The following is a 19,570-nucleotide window of genomic DNA, read 5'->3' on the forward strand; positions in this document are numbered from 1 at the left end:
GGCTCTCCACCCAGGGGTCCAGCAACATGTCTGCTGTGTGGCAGCCTCTCAGACAAGACGTGGATTGTAGGTTAGGTTTCAGGGGGCATCGCTAAGATGCCCTCTGTAGTGCTTTGTACATTAAATCTCACACTGGCAGGTTTAATGTGCTGAGAAGTTTGATACCACACTTCTCAGTCTTCAGTGTTTCCATCATGGTGCTGCGGAGTTCATGTTTGACGAGCTCCCAGCACCATATACTCTTAAATGGCAGCACTGCACTTACAGTGCCCAGGAATGGACCTAGGTACTGTAGGGGCACAGGGCTCATGCTCCTGTGCCCACACCACTGGCATAGGGCACCCAGCTAGAGGGGTGGCTGATGTATGCCAGGGCAGTGTAGGTTGTGGGCATGGCACACAGGGATGTGTGCCATGTCGACTCTTGTTTTGTCTTGTACCCAGACACTCAGCCTGCAAGGGCAGTGTGTTTGTGTTAGAGTACAGGGCTTCTAAGGGTGGCACAATAACTGCTGCCGCCTTTAGAGGCCTTCCCTGGTCACAAGGCCCTGGGTACCTAGGGTATCATTTACCTGGGGCTGACATGTGCCCAGGGTTTGCCAATTTGGGTTTTAGGGAAGGAACATAGGCCCTGGGCACCTGATTGGCAGGAGTCCAGGGCACACTCAAAGTACATTCAGAAATTCAGCAAAGAGTGGGGACATACCATGCAAGAAAGATGGCATTTTCTCACAGATTTTAATCGAAAAGGTAAATCTTTTCAGCTGCCACCACTGCCAGAGATTATACTGAGGGGGCAGAAGCCACTCTCAGTGAGAATTAGAACCAGCCGTCCAAGGAAAGTTGTGATGTACCTCCTGGAGTTTCTCTTAACTGTAGAGTTCACTGAAGAAAATTCCCACAGCTTTTCCGAAAATCTCACTGGGCAAGGCACCACACCTTTTCTAAGGTGTCCCGCAGAAGTTTGTTCGAGCACAGCAACTAGACACAGTGTTTTCATTGGGATGCAGGAAAATCAAAACCGGGTGCTAAGACTCAGGGACCCCCCTCAGCCAGAGTTCTTGTACCAGGTACTCAAAAGATTTGGGGGAGGCCAAAAAGGGCACTATGCATTGAGGCCCCCACAGGGCTACATGTAAGACCCCAACGACGAAGGATGGTGACAAGGCAGCAAACGGGGGTTGCTCTGAGTCAAGACAACTAAATCATGTTGCAGCAAAGGAGATTATTATATTGTGTGGTTGTGAGATCTCAGCATGTAATAGTGTCACAGTCTCGATCAGGTCTAGTTAGGTTTCTTTAACAAATCCTTTAGCTCAGCTATCGGTAGCTGTGGCACACAACAGCCAGGCTTAGTCAAGTGCAAAGCATTCAGAATTACCAAAACAGGTAAGAAAGAAACAAGACACTTAATAAATCAAACACCAATTTTTAATAATAAAGTGTATTTTTCTCTTAGTCACCAAAACCAAAACAAATCTATTGTAGGGAACAGGAGATATGAATTTTAAAAGATAAGTAACTTATTTTAAGTGGCAATAAATCTTTGTAATCAGTGTTGCGGTTCCTGAGCCAAAGGCTAGTGCAACTAGTAATCACTGCTTGGCCTTGCCTCAAAGGGTTGGGAGCCAGTTAGGTCTGGGGCGACCGTTACTGTCAGGTCTGACACGCTGAGTCTCATCATAAAAGATTTCACTGAGATCGAGGTTCCAGCAATGAGGTTTTCCTGATGCTGGGGATGCAAGATGCTAAGGATTCTGAAGACGCTGGAGCTGTGGAAGAGGTGCAGTGAATGTTCGTGGAACCAACCCGGAACCCACGAGCTTCAGGAGTCTTCTGTAGCCTCAGGATTCTATCTCCCACTATGCCCCATGAAGTCCTGTGCAGGTCTAATTGTCACTGGTGGACTGGTCTCCGGTTACAGCAGTCTGGGTTTGTCCACAAGTGAGTGTTTCTTTGTTCCAGGGTCCACTTTGCCAATGGCCACGGATCTCACAGACTTGGGGGCAGGTTTGAACTCTATCTCGGTGGCCGGTGGGAGGCAGGTGAGGCAGGCAGGTGATCCTGGACAGCTGGGCTCTCAAAAATGAAGGCCCCTTTCAGCTTCTGTGTTTCTGCTGTTGAAAAGGGAGTTAGCCACCTAGTTTATGGAGTCACTTCTGTTCTGGCACAAGTTGATTTTTTTTCCACGAGTGGCCACTGCAGAGGCAGTCCTCTCCGAGTCCCTCAGGTTCAGCAAGTGTAGTACAGTCTTTGGTGCATCCTCTTTGCTGGGTCCAGGGAGCAGCTGAGCAGTCTCTGGCCACAAGTGAAGCTCTTCTTACATAAGTGGGCAGAGTAGGCACAGTCCTCCCTGCCAGTCCCTTGAATTAAACACATTCCACGAGCCAGCCCTTCCAATTTACATCACTTTCTGGGGTTTGGCCCTCAGACAATTCCAGGATACCCTCCTCACCCTAACAAATACGGTGCAAGACTTCTTCCCCTGTGAGGCGCCCAGGTAACAACTGCTGCAGATAAACAAGAAAAGTTGCTGAAGGTTTAGGCAACAAAGTGGTGACTTTCCAAAATCAATTAAAAGTTACCTCAAATCCGATATTAGCAATGAGTCTGGTTTGAGGTAACGATTAATTTGATATCTTGGAGTAACATATTTGGTGGTTCCCAATGGAGGTTAGCACTTACCGAGGTGGCTAGAGGGACCAATTAGCCAATGTAAATGTAGATGTAAATGTAAATGTACAGATATTTATATAGCGCAAATCACCAACCGGTCTCCAAGCGCTTGCTTAGGGAACCCGTCCTGGTATTCCCCTGTGAGATAACCCAGCAGGGCATCCACAAGGTGAAAGCCAGGCATCCCGCCGCGAGGGGCCATTGTGGAGATTAAGCAAGCTATTGGCCAATGGTACCCTAGTGTTTTGAAAACCTGCAAGTGGTTCGTAAACACGCACTTTGTACTTCTAGTCGTTGCTTACGAGAAGCAAGGCTGGCAGTACCTGCTCCTCTTTTAGTGGCAGCCTTGCTTCTTGTAAGCAAGGACTATAAGTACAAAGTGTGTGTTTATGCACCTGTTGCAGGTTTTCAAAACACATAAATAAAAGGCATTGTCATTTGCAATTCCAATAGCTCAAACCCTCGCAAATGCGAGACATATTGCATTACAAATGCTAGTTTGGAATGTATCCCCATTCTCCCACCAGAAACTCATTGTGAAATTATGTGGAATTGTGAGGCATCACATTTGAGAACGCTACTCATGGCAACCCACGCTGTGTGTAAATATAAACTATACGACGACCTGTATTAAGGCATGCATCAGCCACTAAGAATGTCGTATAAGCAGATCAACCACATGTTTGCACATCCTCCGTGCGAAATGGTGTGGAATTGTGAGGCATCTATGGGAACACTGTTCACAGCAACTCACTGTGAAGTGTGTAAATAAAAACTACTATACAACCTGTATTAACTCAGGCGCCATCCACTCAGAATGCCGCTTAAGCAGCTTCAGCCACAGGTCTACACATCCTGTGTGAGATTATGCGGAACTGTAAGGCATCACTTTTGGAAATACAGCTTACGGCAGCCCACTGTGATGTGTGTAAATAAAAAGGATACAACCTTATTTACTCAGGCTCAAACACTCATAAACCGCTTTAGCCACTGGTCTGCAACGCCGTAGCTAATAAAGCAGACAGGAGGAGCCCGTGATGCCGCAGTATTAAATTACATTTCCGCATATAGTGTGATGATAAAGATCCCCAATAGCAGGCTATGTGGCCACAGATTATGTAACTGCAAAACCGATTGTGTCCAAGTCACGCGATGAGAGATCAGCACGTTGTAATTCTACATGTAGTGTAATACACTGTCCAACTGCGTATATAAACTGGCCACCATCAGAGCTGTGCAAATGTTATCACATGTAAATTTCATACATTTAGTGGGCAAAGCTTCCCAGATTTTCTTTGATCATGCAAAGGTTTTTCCCCACTTAAAAGGAGTATTTTCATTTTAATTAAGCCCAATTTAACTAACAAAAAAAAAAGTCCGTCTGCATGTGATCAACAACTATTTGTACGTTTGCATCATAATTCCAGTCTGGAGCATTTTCTGTGCAACTTTACATCTTGCAGAGCTTTTTTAAGCACAGTTAGTTTAACGTTAAATAAGGGCAGGTGCAACTTACGCATATTTTGACAGATTACATTTCCATCCTGTATTTGTAAGACCACTTCCCTGTGGATAATTGATGTTATTGTTACCCAGTTTACCATTTTTGTAAACATGAAGAGTGAAGTTGTGCTTGAACCTGTGAACTGTATGTGGCACACAGATATCAGAAGCAAGCACTTGCGTTAGCCATAGAGCTAACATTATCTTTTTATTATATTACGTAACCTGGCCACTGTGTTCTGGGGAGCATGTATTTGACCTAGCACCATGGAATGTGCCTCATATATTGTGCCATTGATGTTACTCAGCGCTTTGCTCTAGAGAATGCGCATCATATTATACAAAGGGATATTCTCTGACTATTGTGCAAGATAACATGTCCATCACATTGTGCCATGGAATATTGCCATGCTCTTGTGCACGTGTAAGGTACTAATCCAATAGCATTCTGCCATCTGGGGGCTGTGTCACACAGCAGTTGCTACCCCAGAGCTCCTTCCCTGGGAAAGATGTGTGAATGTTACCTGGGTAGAGGAGCCCTGGAGAGGAAATGGGCAATTAAAACAGCAGATTGTCTGCCGGACACAAGGCGAGGTTATGGCGGACTGGGCCATTACTGCTCAGTAACTGCACCCCAGCGATGTTTGTACCCTCAAAGAGGATTAATTTTGTACCTCATTGATAAGTGCTTTTTGTTTATAGTGTAAAAAGCACAAGCATTCCGAAGACCTGCCAACCGCAAACGAGACGAGAGGAAAAACAGAAAAAGTGTGCCGCAACCAGCATAGACTGGCAGGAGAGATCAAGTACATGTAAGAGGGCCAGTCGCTATGGGAGGGAACTAAGCACACAAAGGAGGGACAAATTTAACAAATGCACCAATAAAATACCAGGATTTTACAACATCACACAAATAACGAATAGAAAGCATGAGCATGCCAAAAAGCCAACATAAGTAATTACAGCATGCCTCGCAGAGTAGCACATGAACGCTGTCTCTAGGCTCAACCTAAAAAATAAGGTTTTGACCTGCCAAGTCCACTTTGGGAGGTTTAAAGCTGTCTGGACAGGCTGCAGTGGCAGACCTATGGTCGTGTTTTCACCTTGTCACTGTAGTGGTGGCACAATTAAGTAGTGAAAGTCCACTAGTGGGGTCACAGCACATACACCAGGTTTCAAGAGTAGGGTCTAGTGCACTACAGACAAGAAAAACCTGCATCAGCCCAAAAACTTGGAAGGGGGTTTCATACAAAAGAGGTCCTTTCCACAAACCTAAATGATGGCACAATATAAACCCACTGTAAAACCAGTGGGTATCTCAGTATAAACCGAGGTGCCTAGACAGTCCTTTGGGCTAACACCCAGTCATAACAAGCATTTGCAATGCAATAGGTCTCGCATTTACGCGAGTTTGAGCTATTGGCATTGTAAATGACAATGCCTTTTTTAATGTTTTCGTTTTTAAAACATAAATAAAACGCATTATCCGTTACAATGTCAATAGCTTAAACACGCGTAAATGCAAGACCTATTGCATTGCAAATGCTTGTTTCCAGATGTTTCTGGGAAAGTTAGTTTTGTTTGTTTCTAGTGGCTACTGTTTGATTAGATTGTATAAAAAAGTGAAGGAAGGAAAGCATAATCATTGCCTCCGAATCCTTAACAGAACTGAAATGCCCAGTTACTCACCGTCCTCTGTTCTTGGCTGCTGGAGATCGCGCGGAGACTCCAGCCACCCTGCACCTCCCATCACGCATTACGCACCACGCATTACAGACTACACAAAACGAACGGGCGCGCGGTCACGAGCACAGCCACGAGGCGGTAACACGGCAATAACAAGCCGCGAGTCTCTTGCTCTTGAAAGTGATTAAATTTAACAGAAAAGCAGACTTTTCTCCCGAGTAGGGCGGCCCGCTGATTGTGGATTCTGGAGGACAGAGCAAGGCCCTTGGGGCCCAACGGCATGAATACTGTGTGTTTTCCTGCTTCGCCTGGCCCCCGTCTGGACGCTTGTATAGTGTTTGGCGGTAAAATGAGACGGGAGAGCAGTTTGAGAGCAGTCTGCTAGCTAGCTCAGCTGGGTCCAAGACTGTGTAGTTACAAGTTGATGTCCTTGGAATCACCGGCACAGTATTGGCATAGCTGGGGCACATTAGTAGAGCTGTAGCAGCAGGCATACGGTATAGGAGCATTGGTGGGGAGAGCGCACTGCCATTGGGACAGATGTAAGTAGACCCAAATTACCTTGAGTTAAAAAGTTTAGGCAAGTGTACATGTAAGAAGAAGCACAATCGCCTCAGACTCCAAGCGGAGCCGTTGGTGTTAGCTATAAAGAGTTGCAAGAGAGAACATGTGAAGCGCGTTCACAGACAGCAATCAACAATCTGCGCGTGCCCCAGTCTGTCTCCCTTGAGAGGCATCTCGGCTACAATAGGTCTCGAGAGCGAGACCTAAAGAGGGATAGAGGTAATCTGTTAGTCGTCACCTAGCCTGCAAAGAATATACACTTACTTATAAAGAACCCTTCAGAAGAATTGCCAATGACAAGAGTGCAATTCAAAAGCTACATAAGAGGAGACCCATGAAGGTGCAAGCAGTTGAACTGACTGATGCAAAGGAAAGAAATGAATAGTGAAAAACATACAACAATTTGTGAGAAAAGACTTGGCAGAGCACACGTAGGTGAGGAAAGGGAACATCTACACTGAGCCTTCCAAATGTAAACTATTTTATGCAGGCCATGTTATATATCACCATGCATACTCATTCTTAACCAGCAGTAAACCGTAAACTGATGTGGCTGTACGAACTCAGAAATTATCCACTGAAAGCCGGGTCTTCACTTAGCAGATGTTCAAAAGAAAAACAGTTCTCCAACAAATGACAAACATCAAATCATGAAATAGTGAGAACAGAAGATTACACATGTCGAATCAAAGAATTCAAAAACAGTAGTTCAGGAAAGCTCATAATATGGGTTGTACACAGGAGGTTTTGAATTCCTTGGCCTATATATGAAGCTGTATGCATTGAATACAGAAAAAGCGTAAACATACAAAAGCGTGGTAATATCAAATCATGCAACTCAAAGTGACTAATATGAGGACTTACCCTCTAAACCATATTTCAAACGTTGGACACAGTTATTTTTAAAACCACCTCACTCCATGAATGAGAACTTCTGATGACAATGCCCTAAGCTGAATTGTCTTAAGAATGAATCTGACAGGCTTTCTTTCAACTGTTCATATTTAATGCTTACCTTATGCTTTTGGATAAGATGAAAATCCTTTCCATAAATTAGAAGTCCATGCTCAAAATTTCTGCATTCGTCTTCTGTCCATGCAGCCATATCATCTGTAAAGTGCAGAAAAATATCTCCATCAATTATGAAATTAGCATCCTATTGTACATTTGGACTTGACCGTTTTAAACTAGTTTCAAATGCCAAATAAAATTGCAAACAAGCATTTCTCATCAACAAATTGCTATTATCAAAAATATTGGGAGACTACAACACAATACTAGCTATGGGGGCAGATTTCTAGATCATAATGGGTAAAGAAATGATTACTAGCTGAAGGAAATGCGGATAGTGGTTAATGATGCCACAGAACAAAGGTGAGGCGTTTGTCCAAATCAATATATAATTTAGTGAAACAAACCACCACACAATGTCAGCTGAATAGGAGTTACAACAAATATCTGGTTGATCGGAAACTATTCTCTAGGATTCCTTAAATGTGTTAAAGAGAGCTGCAGAGTTCTGAGACATTTTTCTTAAAATGAACACAATCTAAACTACAGGATTAGAGGCAAAAAAAAAAAAAAAAAAAAAAAATACAGCGAGGGCAGGGTAAAATTAAGTTTATGTGGAAGAATTAGAACAGTGTACAGAAGCTGTGGGCCCCCAGTCAGCCTCATCTTTATGTGGGCCCTAGTGTGCCTTATTTTCTTTTTCTCGTTTACTTGATCTACAAGTCTACTAAAGGTGCTTCACGTTTCTGCAATGGAATTAGCCTATAGACCAGACTCTACTGTACGTCAATTGTTCTCCCTCATCTCCTAGAATATAGTAGAAGGGTGATTGATATGAATTGATCTTGCAGGTGATGGGAGTAAATTGCATTCACAGCGTATAAGGACTCTGTGGGGTTATGAGACGATCACTGGATTACAGGTAGTATCCTGAGTGGATAAAAAGATGTTATGCCCCCCCCCCCCCATATGCTTGTAGCTAGTAGTGTTGTAAATTCAAATGCTTTGCATACACCTGCCATCTGGTGTTGAGTGCAGATGTTTGCAAATCGTTTTTCTTTGTAGTCGTCTTTGGACTGGAGAGATCTTGAGACTCCTCCTTGAAGAATATATGGTGCCAGGGCCACTCCAAGAACATTTACTAAAAAATGTACCAGTCTGTAGGAGAGTAGGATCTGCCTCTTATGGTTACCCCCACTTTTTGCTGATGTATCACAGTTTTTGACTTAGACTGACTTGGATCCTGCTATTCAGGACCCCAGTCTATCTGCTTTCTCCTGTAAATGGATTGCATTTACTTTAGATAAACTCCAGATTGGATTCTGGGGTACCCTTATCAGTCCCTAGTATATGGTACACCATGTACCCAGGGCATAGGTAACCCAGAGGCCTCCCAGGGGCTGAAGCATGTATTGTGCCACCCCTCAGAGGCCATTCAAAATGACACCACAGGTCTGCTACTGCAGCCTGTGTAAGGAGGTGCATGCACCCCTTACTTAGATATAGGTTCCCTACATCTATTCTAAATCACTACACATATAAAACTACCAGTCACCCCTATGGCAGGCCTTAACAATTCTGAAGGCAGGGTGCTGGGTCTTATGTGAGTAGGGCACCTCTGCAGCCTTCGGAACCTATTCTCCGGGGTTGTCTGTGATGCAGCCAACCATATATATTTAAGTCCATTATAACCTCGCGGTAAATGCTAACTTTAAAACGGCTGCTTAGACACATGTCGTGTTTGGTGGCAAACACCTTTGAATCATACCTCCCTGCCAGTAACTGGAAAATTCATCAGTCCCACTTAAAGGCACAGGAATTAGACCCTTATCTTGTCCCTGGAATTCAAGTGACAGGACAGTGCCCATAACTGGCCGTCAGTGACCAACATTAGGTCACTAGAACATGATTCACTGGGAACACACAAGAATTGTGGCTTTGGGGGGGCAATGGTAAGAGTACCCAAAACTGTATACTGCATAGTAGAGGACTACTGCAGGAATCCAAGAAAAGGCCACGCAGTGAATCAGCGGCTTATTCAGGTGATCATCCAGTAGGTACACAGGCACCAGTGTCTTCAAGAGAGCCAGTCGGCTAGGGTGGAGGATTTTACCCAACAATACTGGCAACAAGGCCCATCCAGCAGAGTCTCCTGGATAGTTAGTGACAGGCAAAGCAGATCAGAACACCATCTTTGCTTTAGACCACATAGGCTACCTTGCAGAGAAATCAGAAGAAAAGCTTAGATTAAAATGCATGGCAAGTCTACTATTAGAGCATTATCCATGGATCAGGTCTTTAGCAAATTGGCTTTTAGGCTGTGAATAAATCAGCACATGGAGTTCCAAGGCTTCAAGGATGTCTGACATAAATTAGCCATAGCACCCACTTGTTTTCAATGGAATGCTTGTGACATTAGTCTTCCACTTCTGCAGACCTGGTAGATACAGTACGGATGGTGTTTGTCAGACACCAATGCCAGATTGCTTGCACTCGATTCACTTGTTCTAGTTTGCTAGTTAGTTGTGTGAATGCATCCTCAGTGTGTCCTTCAGGAGGAGGCCGATTTAGAGGGACTGCTCTAAAATGCAGCAATCATGCAATTTATGCTCAGATGGGAGATTACTTTTCCCGGAACTGGGACAGTCCACACTGGCTCCTCAACCTTCCAGCGAGGTACCTATTACAATGGTTTATGTTGGAGCTTTTGAAAAGTAGCTTCCAAGGGCATTTTTTTCTTTCATCACCATACTAGGGACTGAATGGAATTCATGTCTACATGATTCCTGTCCTCCCATTGGTGTGATATTTGAAACCATGTGTTTTCTACACACACTTGAAGAGTACATATGCAGCCTGGCATTGTGTATTATGATGAAGCAGGATGCCATGCTGTCTAAAAGAAAAAGGACTTGCTCTACTACTTAAAATGGTCTTTCAGGAAATGGCATTTTCTCTGTATAGATGATAGTCTGTCCTCATAAGGAAACTGTAGAAAAAGCCCCTTTTTGTAAATTGACCCCCACATTTTTCTACCAATACTGATGTTTTCGACTGGAAGTGCAATGGAAGCCTGCTACCAAGCCCCAATGCTGTTTACCTAAACAAGGGAAACAGATACAATTGGCACACCATAAAGCACCCCTGGTAGTCCCTTGTAAATGGTGCCCCCTGGTCCATAGGGGTAATCTAAGGGCTGCAGCATGTCTGATGCAACCCTAAGGTACCTCCATACAAATTGCCTTCAGACTGCAATTGCAGGCTGTGTGACATGGTGCAAAGCATGGTGAAAGCGTGACATGGTACACACCCTTGTGTGCCAGGCACAAGTAACTGCATATGATATGCAAGTCACCCCTACAGCAGGCCTAATAGCCTATGATCGGGTGCATTACATCTTATGTGAGGACCTATCTGCATGAGCAGATATGCCACTGATATCTAGTCTAGATTACCAGAGAAGTGAAAAGGGAAGCCATGTTAAGGTATATACTGGGCACTGATCAATATGAGTTACCTAGCTACATAATGGCTTCACTGAAACCTATGGAGCTTGATATCAAACACTTTGTCTTCATAAATCCATACTGATTCCAGTACAGGATTTATTATGACCTTCACCCAGAGGGCACCCTGGAGGTGCCCCCTGAAACCTACTAGCCCTCTAGCGCGATGGTTGACTGGTCCTGTACATCCTGCTATCACAGATTAGTTTCTGACCCTCTGAGGTGAAAGCCCGCACTCTCAGTAGGTAATGAACATTGCCTGCTCTGGCAGGAGGGATTATCATCTCCTCCAACCACATGCCTAGGGGATCTGCACATCAAGGCCAGAGCCTTCAAAGTCCCTGCTGCCTTTGATGTGCGACCCTGGCTTCCTCCAGACCTGGAAAATGCCACCCTCTGCCCTGTGGCCCATTTAGCACCAGGACAGACGGGAAATTAGCTATGCAGTGGGAATATTGAACACACGTGCTATTCACACCCCTAAAGAGGGTTACCAGATGTGCTCCACGAAGGAAGGGTCCCACCATATTGTTTTTATGTGAAACAAGAAGCTCTGGGGCAGGGCTATGCCCACTCCTCACAGGAAGTGGTCATATAGGGGGTATGGTGATCCCAAGGGTAATTAGCCCATTGCCTACTACCCTCACTCCCCCCCAACACCCCTAAATCTAGTATTTAGGGGAGCCCCTGACACCAGAGAAGCAGAATCGACTGACTCAAGAAGGACAAAGAGGAGCCGAAGATGAAAGAAATGAGGACCTGCAACTGACTTGGTGCCAACCCTGCCAGCCTGTCTAGTGCTCCGGACAATTGCAATGACTCGTCCTGCCACAGTGTGACCTCCAACAGCCTGGGAGGACTGCCAGCCCTGCGAAAAACAGTCGGCATTTCCTGTGAAGTATGTTACCTACTTCCCAGCATCCTGAAGGTACCGAAATGCAAGCTCCTGTTTACCAAATTGCTGATCACCGGACTCCGACCCAGCAGCCACCCAGGAGATGGCGTTCTGTGCTCCCAGATGTCAACTTCGTCGCCCCAGCGAGTAACGAGAAGCTAGATCCTCCAAGAGCACTCCAGCACCAATATCCGGGGACCGGACCCTTGCAGCAGCCAAGACTTGGTGGTGGTCCAATCTAGACACCAACCTACAAAGACCTACCAGCCGACGAGGGATGTCAGCCTCCAGCAGTCCTGATTTATACCCATCTCCAGGTCGGACCCCGAAGTAAGAGTCGCTGACCATCGAAACCAGGCACCTGAGCCCCAAAGCACAAGTCCAAGTCAATCAAAGAAGCCTGTGGGGTCCCGTGACCCTTAAGAGCCAAGCCCCTCTTAGGGTTTATCCAGACTGGTCCCCCAGTCCCTGCCTGCAGCATCTTTTGGAGGAGACCGATAATTAGGAGCGTCTCCCACAGCACAACCCTGCGGGAAAAAGCAACTCTGCACACAAGCCACCTCCCCCCAGTCCAAGTGAATCAACTGTGTCTCTCAGACACAGAGACCCTCGAAACCTCAGCTGCCCCCCCCCCCCCCCCAATTGGGTTCAACCGGACTGCTCCCCCAGCATCTCTCTTTCAGGTACTTTTTCCATTGACTTAAATGGGGCACCCGACACCAAAACGCACCTCTGCACCGGATGCCCCAGAGCCGACCGAGGTGATCTGTTGGTCCTGCCTTGGACCCTACTTACCTCAAGTCCAGTAAAACAGTCCTTTAAGTCGTTGACCAGTGATCGTATGCAGTATATGTTTTCTCCCAAGGGTTAACATTACAGTAAACACAGTACTGTCCATTTAAAAACTAAAAACCTATCTTAAAAAGTACTTACCTATAAGACAGTGCCCTCTTTTTGCATGGTTGCCCCCACTTTTTGCCAAACTGCTGATGTACTTTGTGAGAAAGTGCCCTCTTTCTTGCATGGTATGCCCCCACCTTTTGCTAAAATGCTGATGTTCTTTGACTCCGTGTGCCCTAGGCTCCTGCTAATCAGGTACCCTAAAACTGCATTGAAGCCTAAACCCAATTGGCATCTCTGGTCACATGTCAGCCCCTGGTAAATTGTACCACAGTTACTCAGGGCACTGTGAACAGAGAGGCCTCTAAGGGCTGCAGCACTTACTGTGCCACTGTGAGAAAGTGCCATCTTTCTTGCATGGTATGCCCCTACTTTTTGCTGAATTGCTGAATGTACTTTGACAAGGGTGCCCTGGGCTCCTGTCAATCAGGTGCCCTGGGCCTATGTTCCTTCCCTAAAAACCGTGCTGAAATCTAAAACCCAAATTGGCAAACCTGGCCATATGTCAGCACCTGGTAAATGGTACACTAGGTACCCAGGGCATTGTGACCAGGGAAGGCCACTAAGGGCTGCAGCACTTATTGTGCCACCCTTAGAGGCCCTTTACCCTGACACAAACACACTGCCCTTGCAGGCTATGTGTCTGGGTATAGAACAAAACAGATTGTCGACATGGCACACATCCCTGTGTGCCATGCCCACAACCATACACTGCCCTGGCATACATCAGCCACCCCTCTAGCTGGGTCCCCTATGCCAGTGGTGTGGGTACAGGAGCATGAGCCCTGTGCCCCTACAGTACCCAGGTCCATTCCTGGGAACTGTAAGTGCAGTGTTGCCATTTAAGAGTATATGGTGCTGGGAGATTGTCAACACAAACTCCACAGCACCATGATGGCTCCAAAGAAGACTGAGAAGTTTGGTATCAAACTTCTCAGCACATTAAACCCACACTGATGCCAGTGCAGGATTTAAAGTACAATGCACGACAGAGGGCATCTTAGAGATGCCCCCTGAACATAACCTACAATTCACGTCTGGTCTGAGGGGCTGCCTAGGCTGCCACACTGCAGACACGTTGCTGGACCCCTGGGTAGAGAGCCATCCGCTCTCCTGGGCTGCAACAATGCACATCCTGGGCAAGGTGCTAGGTCTCCTCCCCCAGGATGGGCAGGGGAAGCTTCAAAGGCATGCCGCCTTTGTGAGCTTCTCCAGGCCACTTGCTGTATTCAGCAACTGGCCCCTACCGAATCTAAACCCCCACTCTGGCGGGAAGACTGGCCGGAATCCCCAAGGAAGGACAGGGAGTGTGCCAGCCTCTGCCAACCCCACCCCTCAGGTGGGGGAGGCGAGGTGAAACATCTCCGGGCTCTCACCATCTTGAAGATGGGGAGCCCTGCCCAATCAGGACTAGGCCACTGCCCCCCTCCCACAGTAGAGTGGCAGGATAGGGGGAGTACCCACCCCAGGGCAAAGAACCCAGTGGTCCCTGCCCTTTACCTACCTGTAAGGCCCCTAAATCTAGTATTTAGGGGCACCCTGAACCTTCCTTCCTTAGATCCAGACTCCGAAACAGTAAAGAAGATCAAGAAGAAAGAAGACCTGCCGTGCAAGAGGAAAACACCAACTGCTTTGGCCCCAGCTCTACCGGCCTGTCTACCCTCGAACCTGCTCCTGCTAAATCCCGGCATCTCCCGTGGCCAGCAGCCTCACAAACCCCGGGGAACCTGGCTACCTTGCCACTCTGAGCATCTGGGACTCCCACGAGCAGTGGCACAGCTCAAAGCAAGTAACTGACCCCTGGCATCAGCCAGGAACTGCGAACCCTGCACACTCTGCACCCGCCAAGCCTGGCCTGTGCTGGAGTGGACAAAGACCACGAGGACGGCCCCCCGGCGACTGTGACCCCGAATCCGGCACCCAAGGACCCACCTCGACGCTCCTGATGACGCCTGCAGCCTCAGAACCAGGGACCCCCCCCCAACCGCAATCAACAGAGGGAAAGATTTCCCGACACCAAAAGGCACCCCTGCACCCAGTCCCCTGTGGCCCCCTGTGCCCAACTCCTGGGTACCTACCTATCCTCCAACTACCCAACTTACCTCTCGAAGTGGTGGTCGCACCTGAAGAATCTTCGTTCCCGAGCTTGCAGCCTTTGTTCGTTCTTGAGCTTCTCCATTGCAATCCATTGAGCTCCCGACGGCTCAAAAGCACCCTGCACCCAGCCGCCTGAGTGGCCCTTGCAGTGCAACTTCTACTCCTACCTACTTCCCCATTTGCCCTGAGCAAGTGACCAGAAGCCCAGCTCCCACAGTAGAGTAGCCTGCTAGACAGCAGCCACCAACCAAGGGCCCCCTGCCTCCCATAGGATAACATTGGGCCTAACTCTCTCTGCACCCGGCTGCCCCTGTGCCGCTGATGGTGTAACAACTGTACTGACCTGACCCTGGGAGGCCCCTGGCTCAGCCAGTCGAGTACTTACCCAAAAGCCGATAACTCACTTTTCTTCCATAGGGTAACATTGGCTGGTTTCACTTGAAAATTCTTCCAAAAGTGTGGAGTTTCTAAACTTTAAAATATTCACCCAAAATCAACCGAGTAACGAAATCGAAAAACTCACCTGCTATTAGGAGAGATCCCAGTGCTGGATCTTGGTGCCCAGCACTGACCCTGAAAAGTAATTACAATCATACTTACCGCTAACCCAATTTTTTCCCATAGGAAACCATTGACTGTTTTTCTGTGAAATTTCTTCTAAGTGATTTTTACAAACTACAAATAGTCTTTAAAAATCGTACAAACTGTGAAAACTTAATTACTTACCTGTTTTAGATAGATGTCCCAGTACTGAGCCTAGGAGCCCAGCACTGGATTACGAAAGTAACGAGAACATACTTTACCTGCAACTTGAATTTCCTTCCATAGGATAACATTGCCTAATTTTTGCTGAAAAAGTTTGGCGATTTTGCAAACTTACAAATATTCGTTAAAAATCGCCTGTATAACCTAAACACTTTCTCTCAACTGCTTACAGGTGGCACACTAGTGCTGGATCCAGGATCCAACACTGAGCTAGAAAAAGTAACAATAACCCCACTTACCTGCTAAGTGAATTTCCTCCGATAGGATAACATTGGTGATTTCATTAGGAAAGGTTTCTAAGTGTCAACTTTTAAAATATCAAAATATTGCTTAAAAATCACAACAGTAACTAAATCGTATTTACTCACCTGTTTCGAGGAACTGTCCCAGGACTGAATCTAAGATCCAGTCCTGGAGTTAGAATAGTAATCCTAAAAGTAATCAATTGCATTTAACTTGAAATTTCTTTTAGCTCAATGTATTATTGTGTTTGAAATTGTGTTGCCTATTGCAACAAACTAACTATTGCATTAGTATTTAACTAAAGCATCTCATTCTGAGAAAGTATATTTTGATACCTATCGTTGGTTCTAAAATAAAACAACCATATATTTTTATACAAACCATTGGCCTAGAGTTCAGTTCTTGAGTGTGTGAGTTACAAAAGCGGCAAGCCTTTGAAGCTTCTTCTTCGTGGAACCTGCCCATACTGGGGCAGGACGCTTGGCACATCTGCCCAGGATGTGCTTTGTTTCAGGACCCCGAGAGCGGGAGGGTCTCGACCCAGGGGTCCAGAAACATGTCTGCGGGTGGCAGCTGGTGCGTAGCCAGAGCCCAGACACTAAGGGTTGTTTTTCAGGTGGCATCTCTAAGATGCCCTCTGAGTGCATTTTTCATTAAATCCCCCCCTGCATCAGTGTGGGTTTAATGTGCTGAGAAGTTTGCTATCAAACTTCCCAGTTTTCAGCAAAGCCATTACGGAGCTGTGGAGTTCGAAATGACAAACTCCCAAATCACTCTTTATTGCTTTACTGCACTTACAATATCTAAGAATGGGCTCATGCACCTGTACCCACACCAGTGGCATAGTGCACCCAGCTAGAGGAGTGGCTGACCTATGCCATAGCAGGGCTCGAAAAATTGTACTAGTCCTGCAGGTCTAGTGCCTTGGAAAATCCCCTCGACCTCACTTCAACCTACTTGACCTCCGTTTCCGAAGCAAAAGTGACAAGATAACAATATTTAAGGCATCTTTATTGCTCATTCCCTTTGTGAGCAATAAAAATGCCTTTAAATATTGTTATCTTGTCACTTTTGCTTCGTTTTCACAGAGAGAGGACAAAAGTTAGTTTCTCTTCCTACTCGCCAGAAAGGGCGAGTAGGACCTAAAAATAGCTCGTCCTCATTAATTCTCCCTCGCAAATGCGAGCGGATTTGTCGAGCCCTGCATAGGCAGTGAGTTGCAGGCATGGCACACAGGGATGTGTGCCACGTCACCTCTGCACTTTGTTCTGCACCACAACGAGAGTGAGAGAGAGTGTGTGCGTCTGTGTGTGTGTCTGTGTGTGTTTGTGTCCCCGGGTACAGTGCCTCCAAGAGTGGCACAAAATGGGCTGCAGCCCTTTGAGGCCTTCCCTGATCATAGTGCCCTTGGTGCGTTTTCCAAGGGACTTACATGTGGCCAGAGAGTTGCCAATGTTAGTGTTCAACAATACAGATTTAGGGGAAAAAACATAGCCCCTGTGTACCTGGTTGGCAGGAACCCAGGGCACATTTAGTCAAAGAGCATCAATATCAGGCAAAAAGGTGAAACAACCGTCTGATTTCTGGAAAGCCAACTACAATTGAACAATAATCCTGATATTCAATGGACATAAAGCACATGGATAATCCAGTACAACAAACAAGTCAGGGTCGCAAAGCATGCTGTAGGTTTTCCATCCCATTAATTAGTTGAACACTAATGTCAGTGTTCGTATGCAAGATATCAAAAACCACTGTGCTTCAAGTTTGCAAACAAAGGCCTGATAACGTTCTTAAAATGCTACAATGCTTCTGTACAGTGGGAGTCTGGTCATAAACACACTTATTTCAGATATGATCAAATGACAGCAAGGCATAAAAGTGGAATATTTGAAGGTAAGAAGCTTATTACCAGGTAGAGTCCTTCCACTGCAGCAATACCTCTGAATTGCTTCCTTTACATTGAAGCTACACTTAAAAAGTTCGTAGAGAGCCTGCAAGATGAATAAAAAAAGAAAATAAACACTGTAATAAAACCTTAAAATTAAGCACAAATCTATGACAAAAGTTTCAGAGCAAGTCAATAATGACGATGAAATACATTACTCAGGAATATCACTCAGTTGCTACTACCCTTATCAGCCAGTCAGTACTGAATTCATCAATAAACTTTTCCCCAAAATTGACAATTGATCCCACAACTATCCCCAAAACATTCAGAATACTCATTTACCCAACTCAAATTTGACTTGCGCTTTCATTTCATACTTTGCCTAAGTGTGAAAAGATTTAAACGAAAACACAGCAATCGTCATCGTTAAATACGACTTTTCATAGTTTTCAGCATTTTAAGTCCCTATTCATGTAAATCTTTTTTCAGCCACTCATATCTATCCCTGTATGGAAGTTTAAAAGGGGTTAATATCTATTCTATGGTTAGTATTCTGTAGAGGTGCTTTTTACAGTGTTGCTCCAGGCCACAATGCCGTTTCAATCTAATTAACAAATCCTGGTGAAGGACCTTTTTTTATCTTGTTGTCCAAGTCTTCCAGAATACAACAAAGAACTGCCACATTTGGCACTTGGTTGTCTTGATGGTCAACTGGTAGCAATGATCAGATGGCCAGGCTTCTTGGTTGTGATATATCAGACTGAGTAATGGAGTGGTCAATAGAGGCTTTCTTGGATCCTGGAATAGTCAGCGATTACTGCGCATTTTACTGTCTGGTTAGTTTTTAACACAGGTGACCCTTGGACACTAGACTAATGCAATATAATTAGAAGATACAATTACTTACCTTCTGTAACAATATTCCTCCAGATGCCAGACTGGTAAGGAAAAGTTTTACCCCCCAATAGCAAGTTGTCTGCCAGGCAGATGTGACCAAATCAAGAGTACATTAGGCACCAATGACACTGGTGTCATTTCCTGGCACTTTCTGAATGTCTATTGAGGCATGCAGGAAGGATATAAGAGAACATCAACGGTGACAAAAACAGCACTTCTGCATAGGCTGTGATCTTAATCTAATCATTAATTTATCAGGGGACGAGGAAGGTTAGTGAGGGATCTGAAGGAACACTATATATGGACCGTTTCGGAGACTGGCTTAGTATAAGGTGCACAATTATGTAAGTGTAGTGCCCTGCACTAATCCAAACAACCCTTATGGTCATTTTAGTGGTTTTAGACAATCTTAGAAAGCTCTCCAAGTGGTAGCTGTTGAGAGCAGCCTTCAGGCTTAGTCCAGAAGGTGTAAAGCAGCTTGTTTTACCAGTACTTAATCTTATGGCGTAGGTTGAGTGAAAAAGAACCACACAGTGTAGTTATAAAATTGTGTATTTATTATAAACACTCACCAACACATTGCAATATCTCCTACCCTGAGATATAACCACAATTCCTACAATACTTTGACAATAGAACACGTAAGTAGCACAAATACACAGTAGTCCCCAGGAGGAGACCAAATCATGTACTAAAATAGTGGAATGCGAACCACGACCTAAGTCGAGACTGAACCCAGAAGATGTAGAAGAGTCGGGGACCCAAATAACCAACCAAGGTAAGTACCCAGGAACACCGCGGAGGACGTATGCAGAGTGGAAACACGGACTCAATAAAAGTCAATGGGTAAGTGGCTGTTGTAGTTTTAAAAAGGAAGGACTTTTCCCAGCAGACCTTGAAGAAACCTTGTGGAAAATGGCAGGTTGGAGAGTCACCC

The 19,570-nt window shown here is 45.6% G+C and overlaps 1 protein-coding gene across 9 annotated transcripts in view; it reads right to left on the reverse strand.

Annotated features, from left to right (window-relative positions):
* Nucleotides 1-19,570, reverse strand: part of MIER3 (MIER family member 3) — a 242,296-nt gene that overhangs the window by 67,255 nt on the left and 155,471 nt on the right. For all 9 annotated transcript variants that reach the window (XM_085631370.1, XM_085631374.1, XM_085631376.1 and 6 more), the window contains 2 exons: nt 17,758-17,839; nt 7,444-7,538 (listed from right to left, as the gene is read on the reverse strand). In XM_085631370.1, the coding sequence (XP_085487496.1) occupies nt 7,444-7,538; nt 17,758-17,839 (177 nt within the window). The remainder of the gene's footprint in view (nt 1-7,443; nt 7,539-17,757; nt 17,840-19,570) is intronic.

The sequence above is a fragment of the Triturus cristatus genome, chromosome 2_1 (genome assembly GCF_964204655.1).
Source record: "Triturus cristatus chromosome 2_1, aTriCri1.1, whole genome shotgun sequence".
In the NCBI taxonomy this organism is placed as follows: Eukaryota; Metazoa; Chordata; class Amphibia; order Caudata; family Salamandridae; genus Triturus; species Triturus cristatus.